This window comes from Helicoverpa armigera, chromosome 29 (genome assembly GCF_030705265.1).
Source record: "Helicoverpa armigera isolate CAAS_96S chromosome 29, ASM3070526v1, whole genome shotgun sequence".
Classification (NCBI taxonomy): domain Eukaryota; kingdom Metazoa; phylum Arthropoda; class Insecta; order Lepidoptera; family Noctuidae; genus Helicoverpa; species Helicoverpa armigera.
Genome location: NC_087148.1, coordinates 3,934,369 through 3,959,112, shown reverse-complemented (window position 1 = coordinate 3,959,112; position 24,744 = coordinate 3,934,369). Strand labels below are relative to the sequence as shown.

Genomic DNA, 24,744 nt, shown 5'->3' with positions numbered 1-24,744 from the left:
CCATCATCAGATCTTGACCTGGTGAGTATGGGACCACCTGGGAGGTAAACTATATCAAACAAAAAAAAAATAATTTGCAAATCAGTCCAGGCGTCTTCGAGTAATCGGTGAACATACATAAAAAAAAACCGGCCAAGTGCGAGTCGGACTCGCGCACGAAGGATTCCGTACCAGAGCAAAAATGAGCAAAAAAATCATGTTTGTTTATGGGAGCCCCCCAATATATTTATTTTATTCTAGTTTTCAGTTTGTTGTTATAGCGGCAACAGAAATACATCATCTGTGAAAATTTCAACTCTCTAACTATCACGGTTCGTGAGATACAGCCTGATGTGTGGTGACAGACGGACGGACGGACGGACAGAGGAGCGAAAACAGTAGGGTCCTGTTTTACCCTTTGGGTACGGAACCTTAAAAAAGATCCCGACGAATTGAGAACCTCCTCCTTTTTGGGAAGTCGGTTAAAAACAGCAAGAAAACTCCGCGACGAGACCATTTATCGTTCCAAATAATATTCAGGTCAAATGTCTATGGGATCAGTCGCCATTAACCTAAGGCTTGGCTCGCTGAAAATCAATGGCCAAAAATAACCATTGACCTTTAGTTATGTTGAATGTTACCTAAGCTTTCAGACGAAGGAGGGAGTTCAGACTAGCGAGTTATACGCGCGTTTATACCTAAGTAAAGTACTCGCGAAACTTTTTGTCGTCAAGGAATATAGAGCGAGTCGAGGCGCAGAAGCTATTTTAATCGACCCCATAAAGGAGGAGGTATTAACTCGGATGTATGTTTTGTTTTTGTAGGTTTGAGCAGGTGCCGGAGACGCCACACACACTTAAGCGAAGGTACTTAGGCACGGAATTAAGCTGCGAATCGCAAACAAATGTGAGAACTTTGCAGAACATTAAAGCACTTTAAGTTCGTATAAAACGCCAACACCAGAAAACGCTCTGTATCTACATAATAAAAGAATATCATGATTTCGTCATTCTGTTTTGAATCGCGAAATGTACTGTGCTTGTAAAGCACATTAAGAAAGCGCTAGTCTGAAATCGCCCTTTTACTTTCTAATCAATAGGACAAGGTCGAGTTATTTTGACGTTTAAATGTTATGTCAATGTCATTCTAGTCACATTTTGGATTATTAAAAAAATAAGGGATGCTATATTTTTTTAAGTTATTCGTTTTGAGGCTTGTTTCTCTCTGCGGTTTCATACGCGTGCCGAGTGAAATACATATTTCCCGCATCTGGTTAAAAGTAGTCTACAAATTATTCTGTTGATGCTCAGATAGAGAGAGTCCATTTTTATTTAAATTTTATCTGTATGAAAATCTTTTCTCCCCTTTAAGGAGCATTGAACTGACTGACGTTTGTATGAATTGTCTTAAAATATGCAGTCAAGAGATTATATTTTACGGTCCAGATAGAGATAAGTATCATCATTTGTAGGCAATTCAAATATGACATACATATGTAACTTTTGTATTTCAAATACACATATAAAATTCTATGTAGATTTGTTTGAGGTAGATTAATCATGCTATGTGCTTCAACCAACTTCAAAAAAAGGAGCATCCTTATTTCCTATTTCTAAATGATATTCACGTCATTTTGGCTTCGTAGTGCTTCTACTGAAGCTATGGTTCTAATATAAATTTCCAGATTGTTCTAATTTCTTAAGATACAGCCGACATCAACATAGTTAGGAAACGTCTAGACAGATGATGAGGCCTCGATTAATATTAATAAATAGGATTCCAATAATAGTCACTTCATTAGTCATACTATGTAAAAATTGACAACGTATTCACTAGACCAAACTTTTGCAAAAAATCCAGGCTTACTACTATAGGGAACCTAATATTCTTTGTATATTTCTCACTAAAGCAAACTTTATCATATCCTTGGGAGAATTTTGGCAGGTACCCAATATTGTTATCCTACAACATCCTAAGGGTCGTTCCACCCTGATTAAATGTGTGAATGTCCCAATAAATTCGCAACTTTGGCGCCAACATACTTGGAGTAAATATACAACAGAGATCTGGGGTTTTTTAAAGGTGGCGTGGCATGCAAAAATGGTTGTTATGCTGAGAGGGTTCGAGAAGCATTTTCTTTGAATTTGCTTTTCATATTATTTGGACAAGCAAAGGAGTCATTGCTTATTTTCGGGCGAGATTTTTTGAGCTTTCAAAGTATCTTTCGCTGAAAAACAGCGCTAAGACTCCTCTCGTATAGAGTCGCAGCATTATGCTGACTGGGAGCTGTTTCACGAGGGTGTGATGCTTATTTCCCCTATCTATCTATATCTCCTTTCTCTCAGCTCTTTTTTTGTATAGACTATGCGCCTTGTTCTCGTGGATATTAAAAAGTGGTAACACTTCCTTCACAGCTTCCTCTCGGACTGGCCACAAACAGCGATGGACAGAGAAAAATGGGAGGCTATGGGGGAGGCCTTTGCCCAGCAGTGGGACAGCATAGGCTAATAAAAAAAAACACTTCCTTGCTGGACTAATCTGTAGTCCGTTATTTGAGTGTCATAGCTCCGACAGTTTTGGGTTCTCCAAACATTTCCTATAATCTGTTAACCTCATCGCCCAATCGACGCCATTGCGTGCAATATTTGACCTACATAAGTACATACATACAATGCGCTATATACCTACATTCATTCTCAACCGGTCACCTTAATGACCTTGTGTTTTGTCATTAGTACTTCGCTATGCAAAAAGTCTGTGATTGAGTTTTTTTTGTCATGTAAATATGTATGTGTTGATAGATTGGTAGATAAGTTTGTTTGATTGTGCGGTTTAATTAGAGAGATTTTTAATATTAATACTGTACTGTTTTTTTTTGAAGAAGAAGTATATTTATAACAAGCCGTTTTCCCGCGGTTTCACCCGCGTCCCGTGGGAGCTACTGCCCGCACCGGGATAAAATATAGCCTATGTTACTCGCAGATAGGTAATAAAGCTTTCTAATGGTGAAAGAAAACTTAAAATCGGTCCAGTAGTTTTTGAGTTTATCCATTACAACCAAACAAACAAAGTTTTCCTCTTTATAATATTAGTATAGATGAATGATGTCTTGACGCTTAGTTATATTTTACCAGCATTTTGTACAGAACCTTCCAGTTTTCGGGGGAAAGTGTGCTACTTACGAATTTCTTTCTCATAGGTATATGGAAATGGACGGGAATACTCTTATCAAAAGGTCTCACTTAATCTGCTATTTGGCAGTAAACAGAAGACATAATTATTAAGCATACCTTTTGTAACAGGAAGAATGGATATTCTCCACTTACTAACTAAAAAAACATAACCCTTAGCAGTCGAGTAATAAAGCACTAAAGTACATGCATTTTGCAGTTAATAAATACCTACCTGCCAATTAATTACATGAATTAGATATACGATGCTGATAAATGAAGGTACCGTGGAGACCAAAATTACTAGTGGAGGTGCCATAAAAAGTCGTGGCCTAGTGGGTAAAGAGCCAACCTCTCGAGTACGACTGCGTGGGTTCGACTTCCTATGCAACTTTTAAGTCTGTATGTACTTTCTAAGTATATCTTGGACACCAATGACTGTGTTTCGGATGGCACGTTAAACTGTAGGTCCCGGCTGTCATTGAACATCCTTGGCAGTCGCAATCGCGCCTTGTTAAACACTGGTACTCGGCTGCATTCGGTTAGACTGGAAACCGTGATCCCAACATAGTTGGGAAAAGGCTAGGCAGATGATGAATTTTAAAATTAAACGGTTTTTACGGAAAACGTACGTTTATGTTGTCGGTGAAAATGAGCATAATTTGCATATGTTTTGAATAATTTCAGGGCCGGTTTGGCTTTGTCAATTATACACTTATTATAGGTATTATTGTTTTCAGCTTTCGGTATTCAAACCTAATTTGTCTCAACTCACTTTTGAATTTTGGTTTTATTAAATTTTAGAATATTTCAAGCTGGATTCTTGTTTTCGTTTTTGGGATGTTTCTATAATAGCGAGGTTAGAGGGAAAAATTTTCGCACATGGATAAGATATACCTAAGTAGCTTTCTGTTATATCATCAATGACACTCATATGATAAAGGCTCAAGTTTTTGAGTATCTAAGTTCGTAATTTTTTATTAGATGCCGTTGGCAGAAGCTAGTAAGCCATATTGCTGCCAAGTTTCATTATTCTACCATTGAAAATACAGACATCCGAAATGAGAATCCTCTTTTTTGGAAGACCTTTAAAAACTTAAATATGTTTTTCTTTTGTTACAGGTATCCAATATTGCTGAAATAAAAATCTACTTACGTTCGTACTTAAAATAAGTACTTAATAATTCCAAATGTTATAGTTGTCACTATTTTAAGTGCCAAATATACGTAAATTTTAAGTAAAATGGATCCTGGCTACTTCGACGTCGAAAGGAAACAGAATCCCAAAGAAACTGCCAGTTGTTTATCGAAGTTTTGTTATTGGTAAGTTTTCTATATTATTTTCATAATATACACAAAAACATTTTATTATTCTTTATTGCACACTTAATAATGAATACACAAGAAACAAAAACAGTTTATGTACAACGGCGAGCATAACTCTTACAGCCAAGCTTAAAGCGATAGAGAAATTTGATAGAGGTAGAGTAAATCAAAAGTGCACAACAAATATTACTTAATGAACATATTTTATATAAAGTATGTATAAAGTCCTGGAACCAGGCTCTCAAGTACGAGTAAAGGTTCGATTCCAGGTCAGGCAAATACCTATGCAACTATCCAAAGATTGTGTGTACTTTCTAAGTACAACTTGGCCACCAATTACTGATTAATTTTATTACTGTAATATGTTTACTGATTAAAGGATTTCCAACGGTGAAAGAATCTTTCTAATCGGTTCGTTAGTTTATAGTAAAAACAAGCAAACGGTATCTTTGCAAATGCACCTTTTACGTATCAAAAACCAAAAATCTTACCTTTGATATTCGTGAGTAAATACTACTTACATTTGACCTTTTTCGCAGGTACACAAGGCCAGTATTCGCAAAGGGCAGGAAAGGTCAACTCAGCATATCCGATGTATATAGGTAAGTACTAAGTAAATGTTTGTTTAATGTTTACGAGGTCCCTTTAATTAATTAATTAAAAGCTCCATTAAAAACCCTTGTTTTATAGCTATCACGATAATACGGTCAGCGTGGAAAGTAGCCGCAAAAATCAAAATTCTCAAGTGACTAACTAACCTAACAACGTCGAGGGTCATTAAAAAAACTCAATTTATAATAATTTACAGCGTCCAAAGTAGATGAAAAAAAAATATATTCAAGAGTGCCAAACAATGTAAAAGTTCATAAAGAAACTTAACTCTAATCATTTATTCAAACTTAGCTGCAAAAAATAGCACTTTTTGAACGTCAAAAAAGTTACATAAGACAGTCCCCAAAACGCCCACCCTTCACCACTTCCCATGTGTTTTTGCTGGGAAGAAGAAGTGGTGGAACAAACTCCCCAGCGATCTCTTAACAACACAAACGCCACAATTTACTTAACATCCTATACTTCAGAAATGACACCGAAATGAAACCGACATCCAAGAAACTTGTCAGCTAATCCAACAAGACGTAGATGCGGTAGTCAAATGGTCACATGACAATGGGATCATTTTAAACGCTGATAAAACCAAACTTCTTGTCATTAGATCACCATACACACACCTGTCTATTTCTACTCCTACACTAATAACTCATGAATACTCATGCTTTCATAATGATTTGAAAAACTGTAAATGCAAGCCTATTGAAGCTGTTAATTCTGTTACATATCTCGGTGTTAAAATTGATGAAAGTTTTTCATGGTCTTGTCATATAGATTATATTTGTAATAAGTTAAGAATATTGCTTAGTAAGTTTTATCATTTAAGTTACAAAGTTCCTATAAATATTTTAAGAAGTCTGTATTTATCCTTAGTTGAATCAATAATAAGTTATGCTCTTGACAGCTATGGCCTAACCTTTAAAACTTACATTAATAAAATAGAGTCATTACAAATAAGATTTCTCAAGTTACTAGTTACAAAAAAGACCAAATTAAATTGCAAAGGTGATTACAAGAAGTTATTTAAAAAATGTAACATCCTACCGGTTCATTTAAAACATAGATATCTCTTAGCCATAAATCAGCACGGCAGGAAAGAGCATGACTTATCTATTGTATCAAATACATACAATACACGGTCTATGCCTGCCGGTAAATATAATGTTCCAAGGGTTCATAATTATTTTGGTGATAGAACTTTAAAGAAGCGTGTACCATATGTGCTCAACAGTTTACCGGCAGACATCAGACAAGAAAATAATAGAAAACTCTTTAAAGTTAAGTTAAAAAAGTATTTTCATAAAATAATTGAGTAGCGTAATACCATTATAATATATATTGTAGTAGTTTAAAAAAAAAAATATAAATATATATTTATATAAGTTTATGTAAGACAATGCGGCTCATCACCCACAGTCAAACCGATAAACCGGTTTTGTGGGGAAATGTTTATTTTAAAACTGTACATTTTTGAAATAATAAATAAATAAATAAATAATAAAATAATGAGACGAAAGTCGAAAAGTCTTGTAAGTTATCTATTACACGGTGTTTAGCAGTTTTGAAAATGTCGATTTTTTCAGCTACTTTTGAAGCTGACTGTACGTAATCTGGGAATCTAATTAATTTGGGGTTTTCGAGTACTTTACTTTTAATATACCTCTTTAATGGCCCCCAAGTGGGTCCTGCTTGTGATCTCTCTCCGGTCATGTCGGATTGCCGTCCCATCGGGCTATGAGAGTGAAGGAATAGGGAGTGCACCTGTGTCCAAGCAAATGCTTGTGCACTATAATATGTCATGCGCAGCTGGCTGATATGAGAACAGTTCAGAACAGCCGCCGTGGCTGTGTAAATAAATAATCCCATAAATAATGGATGTGGACGCTAGCATGTTTGAATTCTGACTCAGCATGTTTTCGCGATTGTAGAATCATCATGCATTATCATTTTTGCACACTGTTTCTGAGAATTTTATACAGTACGGGGGATTCCCACTAATAGTATTGATAAATACGAAAGTTTTTTCACGCTTTACCAGTATTGTAAATAACAATTTTATTGTTTTTCTTTTAAGAGTTTCTATAGAATTTCTTGTCGGTTATTCTCCTTGAGACCGACTCTTTGGAACCGTGCAATTAGTTTGATGTTTTTAAAGAGCTTTCATAGGCATATTTCAAATAAAAATGTTGACTTTTGTCTTTGAGTAAACAGCTGAACAGATGGAGATTTTATTTGCCATTCAATGCCTGACATTGTTATGGGCTACTTTATATCAAAGATACTCAGTAGCAGTCGTTGTTACAACTCCACGTCAGAGGCCGTCAGGCGGATTTGAGCTAACTCTGACACTAGGGCTTGTTAGGTGATTAAAACCTGCAGCTCACTCGATAAGAAGAAGTATCCTAGTTTGGGAAGAATTGTCAAAGACACTTGGGTGAAACTTCTGAAAGTAACTAATTATGAAATAATCTGATTTCAGGTGTACACCGGGACATAGGGCTGCCCCTCGGGGTGATGAAATGGGGGTGCAATGGAAGAAACAATTGGAGAAAAGAGGTGGGTGTAGTTCTCGCCAAACTTGATGTCGGTTCCACAAATAATTTCCGAACAGAGCTATGCGCACTTGCGCCCCGCCTACTTTATCAAGCTGCAAGTTTGTACACAATTAGATTTTTCTAAGTAGGTACCTACTGTAAAGAGTTATTTATTTAAATTAGGCTGTAAATCAGCACTTTTTTAAAAGACTGTCACCAAAAATGCCTATCCATCCATTTCCTACGTGTTTTTACTGGGAACAAGAAACGGTGGAACAAATTTTTCAGCAACTTCGAATTTTTAAATGGTACCATCAGCCAAATACCTTACTACTGAAGAATATGGAAAGTACTAACTAATCATTGTATTTATCGTTTTCAGAAAAAGGCAAAAACCCATCACTGCTCCGAGCTATAATCTGCGTGTATGGGCTCCAATTCATCATAGGAAATATTATATACGCTATCGTAGATGCTGCTATAAGGTACATTTCTTCTTCTTATAACATTTGAGAGAATTAGCATAATTAATTCTATCTAGCTCACTTTGCTGCGCTGAAACTACTATCAAGTCAGCTGTCAGTAACATTTAAAATGTATGAACAAAACAATATTCAAAGCTGTACAGCGCTTTCACTCTAGTAGATTTTGTTGCACTTATACGCTCCATTTTTGTTTTGCAAGCGACAAATACCGCGCCACCAAAACTTCTCGCCTGGATTCACGTGTATTTGTAGCGGTAATTGTCAATTCAATTGTCATGTCAAGTCATGTATACGCGCATATGAACCGAGCGGAAAAAGCACAGTGCAACCGCTCACATTGTTTCGTTTCACATTTTATGTTCGCGCTCATTACCGCGGCCCTGGTACATAAAAGGCCTACGACGGAACACGACGGTTTTTAGTCAGTAAGAGTCTGACACTCCCTCACCGCTGCTAACCCACAGCGGGAGGGGTCATTTGATGATTTTTGACGTGGTTAAAAAAAAAAGACTGTAGTGAAATTAATAATAAAGCCAGAGAAGCACGTATCTATAATGATATCTCTGTGCTACGTAGATTTTTGTAATATTTATTGATTTTTCTTTGTTCTTCTTTCCAGGCTATCAATACCGATGTGCTTAGAAGGTCTGATCAACTACTTTTCACCAGCTCACGCGGGCGTCACGGCTGAAGCTGCTTACTTATACGCTATTGGCGTTGTCAGGTAATATCAATATACAATCTTAATAAGAGTTGATATTAGACTATTTAGGAATAAATTATGATTTTACAAACCAGTCTCTAGATTCCTTCTTTTATCCTGGTTTGAACCATCATCATCATTTTTTCTGTCCCACTGTGGGACAGGTCTCTGCTCATACAGAGACGCAAAGCGAAAAAATAGCGATATCAGACTTTAAAGTTTAGGGTTCGAGTTCGGGTTTTCGAGTTAAACTCAACTAAAATGTAATTTTATTTATTTATTTTGGTTCACCAACGATTGTTTACACTGATACAGCTAAAATAACATGTAATGTACCTTAATAATAGTGTAACAATCACTTATAGGTACACTCAGCATGCATTAAAAGAAAACTATGTTATACACACAGCACTTATATTTTAATTTAAAATTAAACTCATTTATTAAAACAAAAACATAACAATTTAACTATTTAAAATAAATCAAAAGGAAACGAGTTAATCTGGTAATGATGTCCAAAATATAAATAAAAGCACGACTCAATAAGTTACATTAATATTTGGAATCGAACCTTTTCAAGGCAGTTTTTTCCAGTGTTTTATAAAAAACTCCAACTACGCGAAACAAACAAAAATATACCCTTTTTAACATATTATGGTATGTTAATATTTATATTGTTTTGTTTCAGTTTCATGGCATTAAGCGCTAGTTTCGTGCACCCCATGCTGCTATGGTTACTGCATATGGCCATGAAAGTCAGAGTTTCATGCGGGTCCTTAATATACAGAAAGGTATGTATTTTTACTTTTTATTACCTATTCTTCCTTCGAGCCTTTTCCCAACTATGTTGGGGTCGGCTTCCAGTCTTACCGGATTCAGCTGAGTACCAGTGCTTTACAAGAAGCGACTGCCTATGTGACCTCCTCAACCCAGTTACCCGGGCAACCCGATACCCCTTGGTTAGACTGGTGTCAGACTTACTGGCTTCTGACTACCCGTAACGACTGCCAAGGATGTTCAATGACAGCCGGGACCTACAGTTTAACGTGCCATCCGAAACACGGTCATTGGTGTCTAAGATATACTTAGAAAGTACATACAAACTTATAAAAGTTGCATTGGTACTTGCCTGACCTGGAATCGAGCCTGCGCCCTCATACTCGAGAGGTTGGTTGTTTGCCCACTAGGCCACCACGACTTTTTACTTTTTATTACCTATTCTTGTTTTTATTTGTGTCCTATATTCATAAAATATAAATTGCTAACTTTTGCCCGCGACTTCGTTCGCGTGGAATAGTGACTTCCGGCAGATTTTTGGTTTGACCAATAGATGGCGCTGTATGTCTGGAATAAATTTTATTTTTTGTAATAAAAACTATCCTATAAAGGATATACGTTTCTCAAATTCCAAACTATGTCTGTACCAAATTTCACACAAATCGGTTCAGTAGTTTAGGCTTGAAGAAAAGACAGAGTTACTTTCGCAGTTATAATATTAGTTTTTATTATCACTAACCTCAATCTTTCTTTTCAGCTACTCCGCCTAGATTTAACCAAAGGCGGGAAAGCGTCGGAAGGTCTAGCCGGCCATGTTGTCAACTTACTAACAACAGATGCACAGAGATTCGATATGGCTAGCCTGTTCATGATGGATTTAGTCAGAACGCCCATAGAGAGCGCTCTGATCGTCTACCTAATGTACCGACAGATTGGTGTAGCTACCCTCATAGGAGTGGCCTTTTTACTCATGTTTATTCCTTTACAAGGTTAGTAATTTATTAAGTAAGTTTTAGCCCATATTTTTATCTGTATCCACACTAAATTTCATCTAAATCGGTTCAGTAGTTTCTGAGTTATCGCTCCATAAACATTTGCTGTCAGATTGGTGTTGTTACGCGCTTAAGGTAAATAATTTGTTTGCTATGTTTTAGCCCATATTTTTATCTGTATCCACACCAAATTTCATCTAAATCGGTTCAGTAGTTTCCGAGTTATGGCTCTTTAAACATTCACGGACGCTTAAAGGGTTATATAGCTAGCCTGTTCATGATGGATTTAGTCAGAACGCCCATAGAAAGCGCTCTGATCGTCTACCTAATGTACCGACAGATTGGTGTCGCTACCCTCATAGGAGTCGCCTTTTTACTCATGTTTATTCCTTTACAAGGTAAGTTTTTAATTTACTATAGTATACTGTATTTTGGCCTATATTTCTATCTGTATCCACAGCAAATTTCATTTAAATCGGTTCAGTAGTTTCTGAGTTATCGCTCCATAAACATTTGCTGATAAATTGACGTCGCTACGCATTTAAGGTAAGTAATTTATATGCTAAGTTTTAGTCCATATTTTTATCTATATACACAGCAAATTTCATCTAAATCGGTTCAGTAGTTTCTGAGTTATGACTCTGTTAATATGTATGAAGGGTATATGGCTAGCCTGTTTATGATGGATTTAGTCAGAACGCCCATAGAGAGCGCTCTGATCGTCTACCTAATGTACCGACAGATTGGTGTAGCTACCCTCATAGGAGTCGCGTTTTTACTCATGTTTATTCCTTTACAAGGTTGGTAATTTAAATGCTATTTTTTAGCCTATATTTTTATCTATATACAGACCAAATTTCATCTAAATCGGTTGAATAGTTTCTGAGTTATCGCTCCATAAACATTTGCTGTCAAATTGGTGTTGCTACGCGCTTAAGGTAAGTAATTTGTTTGCTATGTATTAGTCCATATTTCTATCTATATATAGTCCAAATTACATCTAAATCGGTTCAGTAGTTTATGAGTAAACATTGTATGAAGGGTATATGGCTAGCCTGTTCATGATGGATTTAGTCAGAACGCCCATAGAGAGCGCTCTGATCGTCTACTTAATGTACCGACAGATTGGTGTAGCTACCCTCATAGGAGTCGCGTTTTTACTCATGTTTATTCCTTTACAAGGTTGGTAATTTATATAATATTTTTTAGCCTATATTTTTATGTATATACAGACTAAATTTCATCTAAATCGGTTAAGTAGTTTCTGAGTTATCGCTCCATAAACGTTTGCTGACAGATTGGCGTTGCTACGCATTTAAGGTAAGTAATTTGTTTGCTATGTTTTAGACCATATTTCTATCTATATATAGTCCAAATTTCACCTAAATGGGTTCAGTAGTTTTTGAGTTATAGCCCTGTAAACATGTAAGGGTTATATAGCTAGCCTGTTCATGATGGATTTAGTCAGAACGCCCATAGAGAGCGCTCTGATCGTCTACCTGATGTACCGACAGATTGGTGTAGCTACCCTCATAGGAGTCGCGTTTTTACTCATGTTTATTCCTTTACAAGGTTAGTAATTTATATGCTTTTTTTTAGCCTATATTGTTGTCTGTATACAGACCAAATTTCATCATTTCATAATTCAACGTTCCTCGTCCCCTGAACACCCGCATGTTGTCGCGCTACTTTCTTAGGAGATTTTGCATTATATTATCTCCGCTAGTAACTTTGTTCTCTGTGAACATATATTATGTTAGTTTGAGGTACCTATATATCTGCCTGATCCTATATATATATGCCCTATTATATCGGGACTGCGGGAAAAAGAAAAAGTTACCGCGGCCCTGGTACATAAAGGGCTTAAGAAGGAACATGAGGGGTTTTATTCAGTAAGAGTCTGACACTCTATCACGCTGCACCCACAGCGGGAGTCGTCATTTGAAGTAATTAGGAAGCCAGTACCTAAATATCTATGGGCCTTAGTTGCCTGCTAATATTTTTTTCTTTTTTTCTTTTCTTCTCGTCTCAATCCATCCTAAGGTTGTCTGGAAGAGATCGCTCTTAGCGATAAGACCGCCCGTTATGTCACCTACTTTAACTAGATTAAGATCAAACTGAAAAGTTGGTGTACCAAATAAAGAATATCTATCTATTATTATTTCCAGGCTACCTCGGCAAAATAACAAGCAAGCTTCGTCGACAGACGGCCGTACGGACAGACAACCGCATCAGACTTATGAATGAAGTTATACAGAGTATAGAAGCTATCAAGATGTACGCGTGGGAGAATGCTTTTGCTAAAATTATTGGGAAGGCGAGAAAGTGAGTTGTTCTTAGTATTGGTTATTTTTATTTGGTTTTAAGGATGTTAGGTGTAGTGGAAATTGATGTTGTGAATGAGTTTGTGTGCTTGAGCACGCTAATCTTATCTCGTTTCTATGGGGTTCTATTTCTCGTATCATTAATAGATTTGTCTTAACAAGAAAGAGATTACTATCAGTAATACTTTTCCTTCAGCCTATAGAGAACTGGCTTTTTTTGCGTCGTTTCACCCGGATCTATTTTCTTAGAAGTTTTATTAAAAAAATTTCAGTACTTCTATTAGTAAACCATTAAAAACAAGCAAACTTATTTTCGCATACATATTTTTAGTATTCATAATACAGAAAGATGCCATTTTATAGTAACTTCGTAAACAAAACTTGAAAAAAAGTATTTTTTACTTCAATTTTTTTTTTACACAAAGAACATTTCAAAATTTAAATATGTTCTAACCAATAACATTTGTCCACAGAAAAGAAATGAGCGTCATAAAAAAAATGTCTTGGCTGCGAGCTGTCATGATATCCTGCGTAAAACTGAACACAAAAGTCGCCATTTTGCTCAGTATAATGTCATATATTTCGTTCGGAAACGATTTAACCGCCGCAAAAGTTTTCGTAGTTTTTTCCTACTATGAAATTTTGAAATATACGCTAGTAGATTTCCTGCCACTGTCGATAACTTTTACGTTAGAAGCTTATGTGAGCGTGAAAAGGATACAAGAGTTTCTTTTGTTGCCTGAAGTCGATAACCAGGATGGCGTCGATTTAATGACTCTTGAAGAAAAAACTCCTATTCAGGCTAATGGCGTTTTTGAGAAGATTGGTAATGGGTGAGTTTTTTTAATATTTATGTATAGTTATCGGCACGAATCTTGAGCTCTGACCTTCACCTGTGCTGAAGTAATGTATTGGGTCCCTTTTGTGGTATGAAGTGAGGCGCGGGGGCGGGCTAAAGCCGTGATTGGCCCGCAGTGCATCGCGTCATAGCCGTCACTCGTTATTGGTTCTCTGCTAATAAATCACTTCTGCGCAGATGTAGGTCAGAGCTCAAGATTCGTGCCGTTAACTATACCTATATGTAAAGGGTAATTTCTAAGTACCTACATATATCTTAGACACCATTGACTGTGTTTTCGGATGGCACGTTAAACTGTAGGTCCCGGGTATCATTGAACATCCTTGGCAGTCGTTACGGGTAGTCAGAAGCCAGTAAGTTTGACAACCAGTCTTCCCGGGGGGTTGTCCGGGTAACTGGGTTGAGGAGGTCAGATAGAGTCGCTCCTTGTAAAACACTGGTACTCAGCTGCATCCGGTTACACTGGTAGCCGACCTTAAAATAGTTGGGAAAAGGCTCGGGAGATGATGATGATATATGTAAAGGGTTATTGTAGCACTGAACTTTTGATGATTTCTCACGCAAAAAGGGGATGCCCCTTTTTTGATTGCTGCCAGAATTGAACATTTTTCTATCACAAATCTCTTGTTAAAACTATGAAGATATGAGCGACCAAACATAAAATAAATACAAACATCCGAAATCATAACCCCTCTTTTTTGAAGTCGGTTAAAAAATAATAAATTATTACAATTAGCAGTCAGTCTCATATCAGTATTTCTTATTTCACCTTCAATAATAGCCATTCAAAATCTCCATATTTCTTTCTCCAACAGCCAGCAAGCGTACATAAAGTCAGAAAGCAACTTGGAACACCTAAAGCCGCATGTTTTGATAGCCATGAAGGACTACACAGCTCACTGGAAGAACGTAGACGATGATACTATTGACGGCAAGATACCGGCCCTTGTGGATATTAATTTAGCTGTAAGTATACTTTATTTAACACGTTATAAAGTCTTCATGGGAACCAAAGGTCACTCCTCTTATTCCATCGAAATACATTATATACAAATGTATAAAGGTGCTTATAAAGGTGACAGCCATTCTGATATCAGATCGGCTGATCACTTATCCAATAAGAAAAAACTGTTCAAAAGTGAAGTTAGTTTTACCAAGAGTTGCTACCTAATTGTTACCTATGCCTATCGAGTATTTCGTTTTATACTACTTGGATTTTAGGTATAAAAATATATTAATTTTTTACATTGTATGCGCCTAAGAATTTTAAACTAAAAATTATAAACTGTGTGGCTATAATCGACAGTGGCGAGTTCGAAAATACTGTAAGGTATACCACTGTGAGATTATTTTCTGCTGCCCACCCCGTATTCCTACGGGTATAAACGAAGACCTTAACCTTTCAAGATAGCCTATCTATTAGTGAAAACCAAACCGAACCGTCGTATTCGTTTAGTAGTTTCTAAACTTATCGCTAACAAATATCCAGACACAACTTCAGACCCTATACATATTAAATTTATCCCTCTTTTTACCAACAGATAAAACCAGAAACTCTAACGACCGTAGTGGGTACCGTCGGGTCTGGGAAATCTACTCTGCTACAAGCGATGCTAAGAGAGCTCTCACCTACCAGTGGACATTTGTCCGTCAACGGAATACCGGCCTACGCTTCACAAGAACCTTGGCTTTTTGAGGCTTCCGTAAGTCAAAAATTAATTATTTATGTAGGTAACGGTCTTACAAAAAGGAGGTCCTGTTAAAAAGGCCTAACAGGAGCTGTAAGTCAACATATGAAGATGTTAGAAGAACTGAAGATATGTCGTTGAAGGTCTTATGAAAAGCCGATCTAGTAGCTAAGGTATCCCAAGAAGGGTCCTATTCATGTGTACAAAATAGTAAAAAGGAGGAGGTTAAATAGAAATAACATCTTCAGAACGTTTTAAAAGTTCTTAGAACATAATAGTACATCTTCAATCATCTTCTCAGGTGCAGAATTAATTGTATATGTTTCTGCACTCCTGTTTCACGAAAGGCTCTAGTCGTAGCCCCTGAGGAAATACTTCATGTACCCGAACAGGGATCGGTTTAACCGTTATCGGGTTAAAAATAGTATAACTGATAAAAATATGGATTTGCCAAAGTAAAATAAAATGCAATTTTATTTTCAGGTCCGTCAAAACATTTTATTTGGTCAAGACATGGATCTCCGCAGATATAAGCAAGTTATCAAGTGTTGCCAGCTTAAAACTGATCTCGAAATATTGCCGCATGGAGACAAAACTGTAGTCGGAGAACGAGGTATGTATATTCTGTATGACAAGTGGTATTTTTGTGCATATTTTATGAACAAGAAATGTTTTGGATTGGATTTTCTTTCCTTGAACGACGCTCGGAGTTGTGTGGTTTAAAAACCGTTATCTGAGAAAAAGTCAAACTGTTTTTCCATGCGAATTTATCCGTCAATTTCTTTTATATTATCTGCGTCTTTAGAATTCGTATAGTTTATTTAACCCCCCGGGCACTTAGCTGTTTCGAAGAAAAGTTCTTAAGTCTCGAAAACTTCATAAAATAAAGACGTTGCAAACCCCAGCAGAATTGGAAGAGTTGAAAATTTTATTGTTTACTTTCACTACATAAAACTTTTTTCTTAAATTGATAGACATATAAAATTATATATTTTCTTTTATTGTATTTTACATATCTATGTATGTGTATTTAACTTCCAGGTGCATCATTATCTGGGGGTCAGCGAGCGAGAATATCATTGGCTCGCTGTGTGTACCAAAACGCTGATGTCTACCTTCTCGACGATCCACTAGCTGCTGTCGATGCCAAGGTATGTAGATGAAGTAAAATGTGATCTCTATTCGGTGGTGTCGGATGGTCGTCCCGTCGCGCTATGACAGTGAAGGAATAGGGAGTGCACCGCAGTCCAAGCAAATGCTTGTGCACTGTTATAAGTCCTGCGCTTGTGACTGATCTCCTTATACAGGGTGTGTCGTTCACAATCACATTAAATCCTATCGCATATACTTTATGATATTCTATGACGAATTGTAAAAAAATAACCTAATCCATTCAGTGGTTTAGCCACAGGAGTCATTTTCCGTTTTTCTAATTTACAACATCATGTGTAAAGCAGAGATAAAGTTAGGAGTATCGAATGTTTTGACCAGTTGACAGCTGTCAGTTTTCAAGGGAGAATTTCAATTGTTTGTAATGACTGACTTTTACATGGTGTTATAATTCTCGCACATTTTTATTCTATTTACTTTGTTTGAAAAATTCATTTGTTTATTCTTACGTATTTTTCTTTTTTCTTTGTATTAATCGACATATATTAACCAGTATATTAACGGATTTCATTTAATGTGATTGTGAACGACACACCCGATATAAGAACAGCCGCCGTAGCCAACAACCGGCTAGGAGGACATCATCATTAGACTATAATACGGGTCGGCTTCCAGCCTTATGGCATGCAGCTGAGTATCATTGTTTGAAATGGTGCGACTACCTATCTCACCTCGACAACCTAGTTACCCGGGTAACCTATACCCCATATAGATATTTAGCATGACTGGTTATTGGACCGTCCTGGCTTCTGACTACCTGTAACGAATTCTTCCTCGTTTGCAGTGGCCGTCTTGTGGTATCCACTGGGTGACAATGTTGGCCCACCTATCTGGATGCTTACGGCTGATGTGTCCAGCCCGGTGCCCTTTTAATTTTGCTATTTTTAGGCCTACATCCAAAGATCCCTTTTTGTGTGTTTTCTGAACTTTGTGTAAATTATAATGTTATTATTTCTCAGGTAGCCCACGCGATATACGAGGACTGCATCCGCACGTTCCTGCGCGACAAGGCGACCGTGCTGGTGACGCACCACGTGCAGTACGCCAAGCATGCGCACTGTGTCTGTGTCATGCGCTCAGGACGGGTGAGTCACACGTCATCAACATCATCATCCGCACGTTCCTGCGCGACAAGGCGACCGTGCTGGTGACGCACCACGTGCAGTACGCCAAGCATGCGCACTGTGTCTGTGTCATGCGCTCAGGACGGGTGAGTCACACGTCATCAACATCATCATCCGCACGTTCCTGCGCGACAAGGCGACCGTGCTGGTGACGCACCACGTGCAGTACGCCAAGCATGCGCACTGTGTCTGTGTCATGCGCTCAGGACGGGTGAGTCACACGTCATCAACATCATCATCCGCACGTTCCTGCGCGACAAGGCGACCGTGCTGGTGACGCACCACGTGCAGTACGCCAAGCATGCGCACTGTGTCTGTGTCATGCGCTCAGGACGGGTGAGTCACACGTCATCAACATCATCATCCGCACGTTCCTGCGCGACAAGGCGACCGTGCTGGTGACGCACCACGTGCAGTACGCCAAGCATGCGCACTGTGTCTGTGTCATGCGCTCAGGACGGGTGAGTCACACGTCATCAACATCATCATCCGCACGTTCCTGCGCGACAAGGCGACCGTGCTGGTGACGCACCACGTGCAGTACGCCAAGCATGCGCACTGTGTCTGTGTCATGCGCTCAGGACGGGTGAGTCACACGTCATCAACATCATCATCCGCACGTTCCTGCGCGACAAGGCGACCGTGCTGGTGACGCACCACGTGCAGTACGCCAAGCATGCGCACTGTGTCTGTGTCATGCGCTCAGGACGGGTGAGTCACACGTCATCAACATCATCATCCGCACGTTCCTGCGCGACAAGGCGACCGTGCTGGTGACGCACCACGTGCAGTACGCCAAGCATGCGCACTGTGTCTGTGTCATGCGCTCAGGACGGGTGAGTCACACGTCATCAACATCATCATCCGCACGTTCCTGCGCGACAAGGCGACCGTGCTGGTGACGCACCACGTGCAGTACGCCAAGCATGCGCACTGTGTCTGTGTCATGCGCTCAGGACGGGTGAGTCACACGTCATCAACATCATCATCCGCACGTTCCTGCGCGACAAGGCGACCGTGCTGGTGACGCACCACGTGCAGTACGCCAAGCATGCGCACTGTGTCTGTGTCATGCGCTCAGGACGGGTGAGTCACACGTCATCAACATCATCATCCGCACGTTCCTGCGCGACAAGGCGACCGTGCTGGTGACGCACCACGTGCAGTACGCCAAGCATGCGCACTGTGTCTGTGTCATGCGCTCAGGACGGGTGAGTCACACGTCATCAACATCATCATCCGCACGTTCCTGCGCGACAAGGCGACCGTGCTGGTGACGCACCACGTGCAGTACGCCAAGCATGCGCACTGTGTCTGTGTCATGCGCTCAGGACGGGTGAGTCACACGTCATCAACATCATCATCCGCACGTTCCTGCGCGACAAGGCGACCGTGCTGGTGACGCACCACGTGCAGTACGCCAAGCATGCGCACTGTGTCTGTGTCATGCGCTCAGGACGGGTGAGTCACACGTCATCAACATCATCATCCGCACGTTCCTGCGCGACAAGGCGACCGTGCTGGTGACGCACCACGTGCAGTACGCCAAGCATGCGCACTGTGTCTGTGTCATGCGCTCAGGACGGGTGAGTCACACGTCATCAACATCATCATCCGCACGTTCCTGCGCGACAAGGCGACCGTGCTGGTGACGCACCACGTGCAGTACGCCAAGCATGCGCACTGTGTCTGTGTCATGCGCTCAGGACGGGTGAGTCACACGTCATCAACATCATCATCCGCACGTTCCTGCGCGACAAGGCGACCGTGCTGGTGACGCACCACGTGCAGTACGCCAAGCATGCGCACTGTGTCTGTGTCATGCGCTCAGGACGGGTGAGTCACACGTCATCAACATCATCATCCGCACGTTCCTGCGCGACAAGGCGACCGTGCTGGTGACGCACCACGTGCAGTACGCCAAGCATGCGCACTGTGTCTGTGTCATGCGCTCAGGACGGGTGAGTCACACGTCATCAACATCATCATCCGCACGTTCCTGCGCGACAAGGCGACCGTGCTGGTGACGCACCACGTGCAGTACGCCAAGCATGCGCACTGTGTCTGTGTCATGCGCTCAGGACGGGTGAGTCACACGTCATCAACATCATCATCCGCACGTTCCTGCGCGACAAGGCGACCGTGCTGGTGACGCACCACGTGCAGTACGCCAAGCATGCGCACTGTGTCTGTGTCATGCGCTCAGGACGGGTGAGTCACACGTCATCAACATCATCATCCGCACGTTCCTGCGCGACAAGGCGACCGTGCTGGTGACGCACCACGTGCAGTACGCCAAGCATGCGCACTGTGTCTGTGTCATGCGCTCAGGACGGGTGAGTCACACGTCATCAACATCATCATCCGCACGTTCCTGCGCGACAAGGCGACCGTGCTGGTGACGCACCACGTGCAGTACGCCAAGCATGCGCACTGTGTCTGTGTCATGCGCTCAGGACGGGTGAGTCACACGTCATCAACATCATCATCCGCACGTTCCTGCGCGACAAGGCGACCGTGCTGGTGACGCACCACGTGCAGTACGCCAAGCATGCGCACTGTGTCTGTGTCATGCGCTCAGGACGGGTGAGTCACACGTCATCAACATCATCATCCGCACGTTCCTGCGCGACAAGGCGACCGTGCTGGTGACGCACCACGTGCAGTACGCCAAGCATGCGCACTGTGTCTGTGTCATGCGCTCAGGACGGGTGAGTCACACGTCATCAACATCATCATCCGCACGTTCCTGCGCGACAAGGCGACCGTGCTGGTGACGCACCACGTGCAGTACGCCAAGCATGCGCACTGTGTCTGTGTCATGCGCTCAGGACGGGTGAGTCACACGTCATCAACATCATCATCCGCACGTTCCTGCGCGACAAGGCGACCGTGCTGGTGACGCACCACGTGCAGTACGCCAAGCATGCGCACTGTGTCTGTGTCATGCGCTCAGGACGGGTGAGTCACACGTCATCAACATCATCATCCGCACGTTCCTGCGCGACAAGGCGACCGTGCTGGTGACGCACCACGTGCAGTACGCCAAGCATGCGCACTGTGTCTGTGTCATGCGCTCAGGACGGGTGAGTCACACGTCATCAACATCATCATCCGCACGTTCCTGCGCGACAAGGCGACCGTGCTGGTGACGCACCACGTGCAGTACGCCAAGCATGCGCACTGTGTCTGTGTCATGCGCTCAGGACGGGTGAGTCACACGTCATCAACATCATCATCCGCACGTTCCTGCGCGACAAGGCGACCGTGCTGGTGACGCACCACGTGCAGTACGCCAAGCATGCGCACTGTGTCTGTGTCATGCGCTCAGGACGGGTGAGTCACACGTCATCAACATCATCATCCGCACGTTCCTGCGCGACAAGGCGACCGTGCTGGTGACGCACCACGTGCAGTACGCCAAGCATGCGCACTGTGTCTGTGTCATGCGCTCAGGACGGGTGAGTCACACGTCATCAACATCATCATCCGCACGTTCCTGCGCGACAAGGCGACCGTGCTGGTGACGCACCACGTGCAGTACGCCAAGCATGCGCACTGTGTCTGTGTCATGCGCTCAGGACGGGTGAGTCACACGTCATCAACATCATCATCCGCACGTTCCTGCGCGACAAGGCGACCGTGCTGGTGACGCACCACGTGCAGTACGCCAAGCATGCGCACTGTGTCTGTGTCATGCGCTCAGGACGGGTGAGTCACACGTCATCAACATCATCATCCGCTGCTGTTGTCGCTGATGTTCAAATGACACGCGGGACCCATAAATCATTTTAACGTGCATTCCGAAACATGTTAGCAACTCGTCATGACAAGATATTCCCTTATTCACGGACCAATCGCATCAAGCATTGCTTAACCTTATGATCGATCAATCCGTGCGGCAGTTACTTTGCCAAGAGGTCTTCAAAACTAAAGAAAAAATATTTTAAAAACTAAAAAACACGCTAGTCATGTATTGTCATCAGAACTTAGAGCGTGTGCAAAATTTCATTCTAATCGAAGACCGGGAAGTGGGTCATATGAAGATTCCAAGATTTTCTTACATGCATAGTTACAAGTGAAGTTAATATAAGCGTGTTAAAAATAACTACTAGCTTATATAATATTTCTTATTTTTCTAGATCGTAGCACAAGGCACTTACCACGAATTGAAGAATGGCGTGGCAGAATTCGAAAAACTCATAGAAATGGGAGAAAAAGTTGAGGAGGAAAAGCAAAAGAAAGCATCTACTTATGAGAATACTGAGAGCATTGTAAGTTATAATTTATCTATAATTTTTTTTAAATGTATCTTCTTCCGAGCCTTTTCCCAATCATGTTGGGGTTGGCTTCCAGTCTAACCGGATTCAGCTGAGTACCAGTGCTTTACAAGAAGCGACTGTATATCTGACCTCCTCAACCCAGTTATCCGGGCATTTTTTTAAATATTGTTTGTGTTTTTTTGTATCTTGAAGGCTCGGAAGCTACTAATCCGATTAAAAAAAATCTTTCCGTGTTAGGTAGCCCATTTATCAAGAAAGGCTATAGGTTACTTTTTATCCATGTACGCGGGGTTGTTCTCTTGGGATATACTGCGGGGAACTAGCTAATATTTGCTAAATTGATGTTAATATGTAATGTTTTTCTTTAGGTCTACAACGTTATGGTAAAAACAGATAAAGCAGACGTCAAAAGGAGTGTTAGTTTATTTATAAAATCGTAGTTTTTGATGTTGTTTGTATTTTCAATATTGTGTCGTATTAATAGATTTGCATTGTATATATTCACTACTTCTTATTCAAGAGTAATCGACAAGAAAAGTTAGTTTGTGAAATGGTAGAAAGTGTTGAATCGAATTGAAAATAATGAGAAAAAAAGTATTTTCGAAAAACAATACTTTTTATCATTTTAGAAAATTGGTGCTGTTTTTCCTTAAGGGTCAATTCCCACTGAAAGAGCAGCGGCCGGCAGCGGCCGGCAGCGGCCGTAATTGCAAGGGATTGAGCGCGAGCGCGGCGCCGCATCGCGCCGCGCTCTTACATTTTCCGTGCTCTTACGGCCGCTGCCGGCCGCTGCTCTTTCAGTGGGAATTGACCCTAAGGTGTATATAGAGAGATAGTGTAAATATTAATTGGTCATATGTGCTTAGTTTTTAAAACCTGATAAATACCTATATATTAATTTATTTGTATATTTTTTAGGAACACAGTTACAAACTAAGATCGCAGCGTTCAATGTCTGAGGCGTCACAACTCTCCTTCAATCTGGATCTAGACAATAATTTAGACCCTAAATATGAAGGTAAGAACATAAATTACATACCTATTTAACAATATATTTTCGCCTGGGTGTAAAAATTTAATAACTTTTCAATCATTCTTAACTCGGAAATGTATTTTTCTGCAAGTTTTTGTAGCAATATATGATAGTAGAGGAATAAATCTTTTTTATGTCACAATCTATACAAATAAATAAAAGGAGAACGAGTGTGTGTCTGTATTTTTGATTTTTTAAATTTTTATCAGTCAATTGCATAGCTTGACCGATTTTGACGTATGTAACTAGGAATAACTTGCAAACATATAACATGCGCATTTATTCACGTAAATTAAAGTTCTTAAGTACTTTCTTTTTTCGAATCCAGGTCAGGTAAGTACCAATGCAACTTTTCTAAGTTTGTATGTACTTTCTAAGTATATCTTAGACACCAAAGGCTGATTAAAAGGTGAAGGAAAACATCTTGAGGAAACCTGGACTATATAGTCTGAAATCTCCAACCCGCATTGAGCAAGCGTGGTGATTAATGCTCAATCCTTCTCCGCGTGAGGAGGCCTGTGCCCAGCAGTGGGACGATAAAAAGGCTGTAACTGTAACTTTCTTTTTGATACATAATCTGACATGTATTCCATTCTATTATATTTCTGTCACAAAACATGATTAGGGCATTTCCTGAACAAAAAAAGAACTTCTAATCCACTACCTTCACAAAAAAACTAATTTCTAATAATACCACAATTTCCAGGAGAATCCCAAAAGAAAGGCTCAGTAGACAACAGTGTCTATGTCTCATACATCCGCAGCGGAGGCAGCACGTTGTCTATGGCGCTGCTGATACTACTGTTTCTACTGGCACAGTGCTTCTACTCGTCTACTGATGTCTGGCTAAAGGAGTGGTCAGTATAAGTCAAAGTCAAAGACAAGGTCAAAGTCAAAAACGTTTATTTATTTAGGCCTTTACTACGAGCCTACGAGCACTTCATCATCCTCCGAGCCTTTTTCCCAACTATGTTGGGGTCGGCTTCCAGTCTAACCGGATGCAGCTGAGTACCAGTGCTTTACAAGAAGCGACTGCCTATCTGGCCTCCTCAACCCAGTTACCCGGGCAACCCAATACCCCATGGTTAGACTGGAGCACTAGAGCCTACTAGCACTTATGAATGTCAAAAATAAAAATAAGTTTGATTCTAGTTGTCTATTCTAAAAGTAGCTTCCTATGGAGAAGAACTTGCAATGTGTGATACATAATATGTAAAATATAACTCGCATGTATAACATGCAAAGATACATAGATGTTTACAGGTTGTGAAAATGATACCTAGCTTATTTTATAGTGTGGTGCTAGGTTACCAAGGAAAAAACATTTATTTTTTCACGAGATATTAGTTTTGCCAATAGTGTCAAGAGATGCAAAAAATAACTGGCTACCTACTTATGTTCTTCTGTACAAGTTCAATTGACATTGGCTATTATTATTAATATGGTGTATTTTCTCCAGGGTTAATCTAGAAGAAGCCAACAGCGCGTTGGTAATAGCCAACAGAAATGCTAATGAATCCGGAGCCGCACCACCTCCACGTAAGTATAACAAATAGGTACATACTTAAAATAGCTGTGGTAAAAAATCTTTATTGATATAAAGAAGAGGACGTTTGTTTGTACCTTAAAGGCTCAGCAACTAACCTGAACCTCATAAATTGTATTACTATTAAAAGCCAGTGAAAATA

The 24,744-nt window shown here is 40.4% G+C and overlaps 1 protein-coding gene across 1 annotated transcript in view; it reads left to right on the top strand.

Annotated features, from left to right (window-relative positions):
• Positions 1 to 24,744, top strand: part of LOC110383272 (probable multidrug resistance-associated protein lethal(2)03659) — a 77,562-nt gene that overhangs the window by 29,473 nt on the left and 23,345 nt on the right. Inside the window, exons 2-19 of the mRNA XM_064042612.1 lie at positions 4,272 to 4,472; positions 5,015 to 5,077; positions 7,564 to 7,640; positions 8,001 to 8,103; positions 8,723 to 8,827; positions 9,495 to 9,597; positions 10,341 to 10,572; positions 12,744 to 12,900; positions 13,373 to 13,732; positions 14,574 to 14,724; positions 15,300 to 15,461; positions 15,930 to 16,059; positions 16,488 to 16,597; positions 17,576 to 17,701; positions 21,883 to 22,014; positions 22,942 to 23,041; positions 23,763 to 23,913; positions 24,516 to 24,595. Coding sequence (XP_063898682.1) covers positions 4,393 to 4,472; positions 5,015 to 5,077; positions 7,564 to 7,640; positions 8,001 to 8,103; positions 8,723 to 8,827; positions 9,495 to 9,597; positions 10,341 to 10,572; positions 12,744 to 12,900; positions 13,373 to 13,732; positions 14,574 to 14,724; positions 15,300 to 15,461; positions 15,930 to 16,059; positions 16,488 to 16,597; positions 17,576 to 17,701; positions 21,883 to 22,014; positions 22,942 to 23,041; positions 23,763 to 23,913; positions 24,516 to 24,595 — 2,422 coding nt within the window. The 5' untranslated portion in view covers positions 4,272 to 4,392. The remainder of the gene's footprint in view (positions 1 to 4,271; positions 4,473 to 5,014; positions 5,078 to 7,563; positions 7,641 to 8,000; positions 8,104 to 8,722; positions 8,828 to 9,494; positions 9,598 to 10,340; positions 10,573 to 12,743; positions 12,901 to 13,372; positions 13,733 to 14,573; positions 14,725 to 15,299; positions 15,462 to 15,929; positions 16,060 to 16,487; positions 16,598 to 17,575; positions 17,702 to 21,882; positions 22,015 to 22,941; positions 23,042 to 23,762; positions 23,914 to 24,515; positions 24,596 to 24,744) is intronic.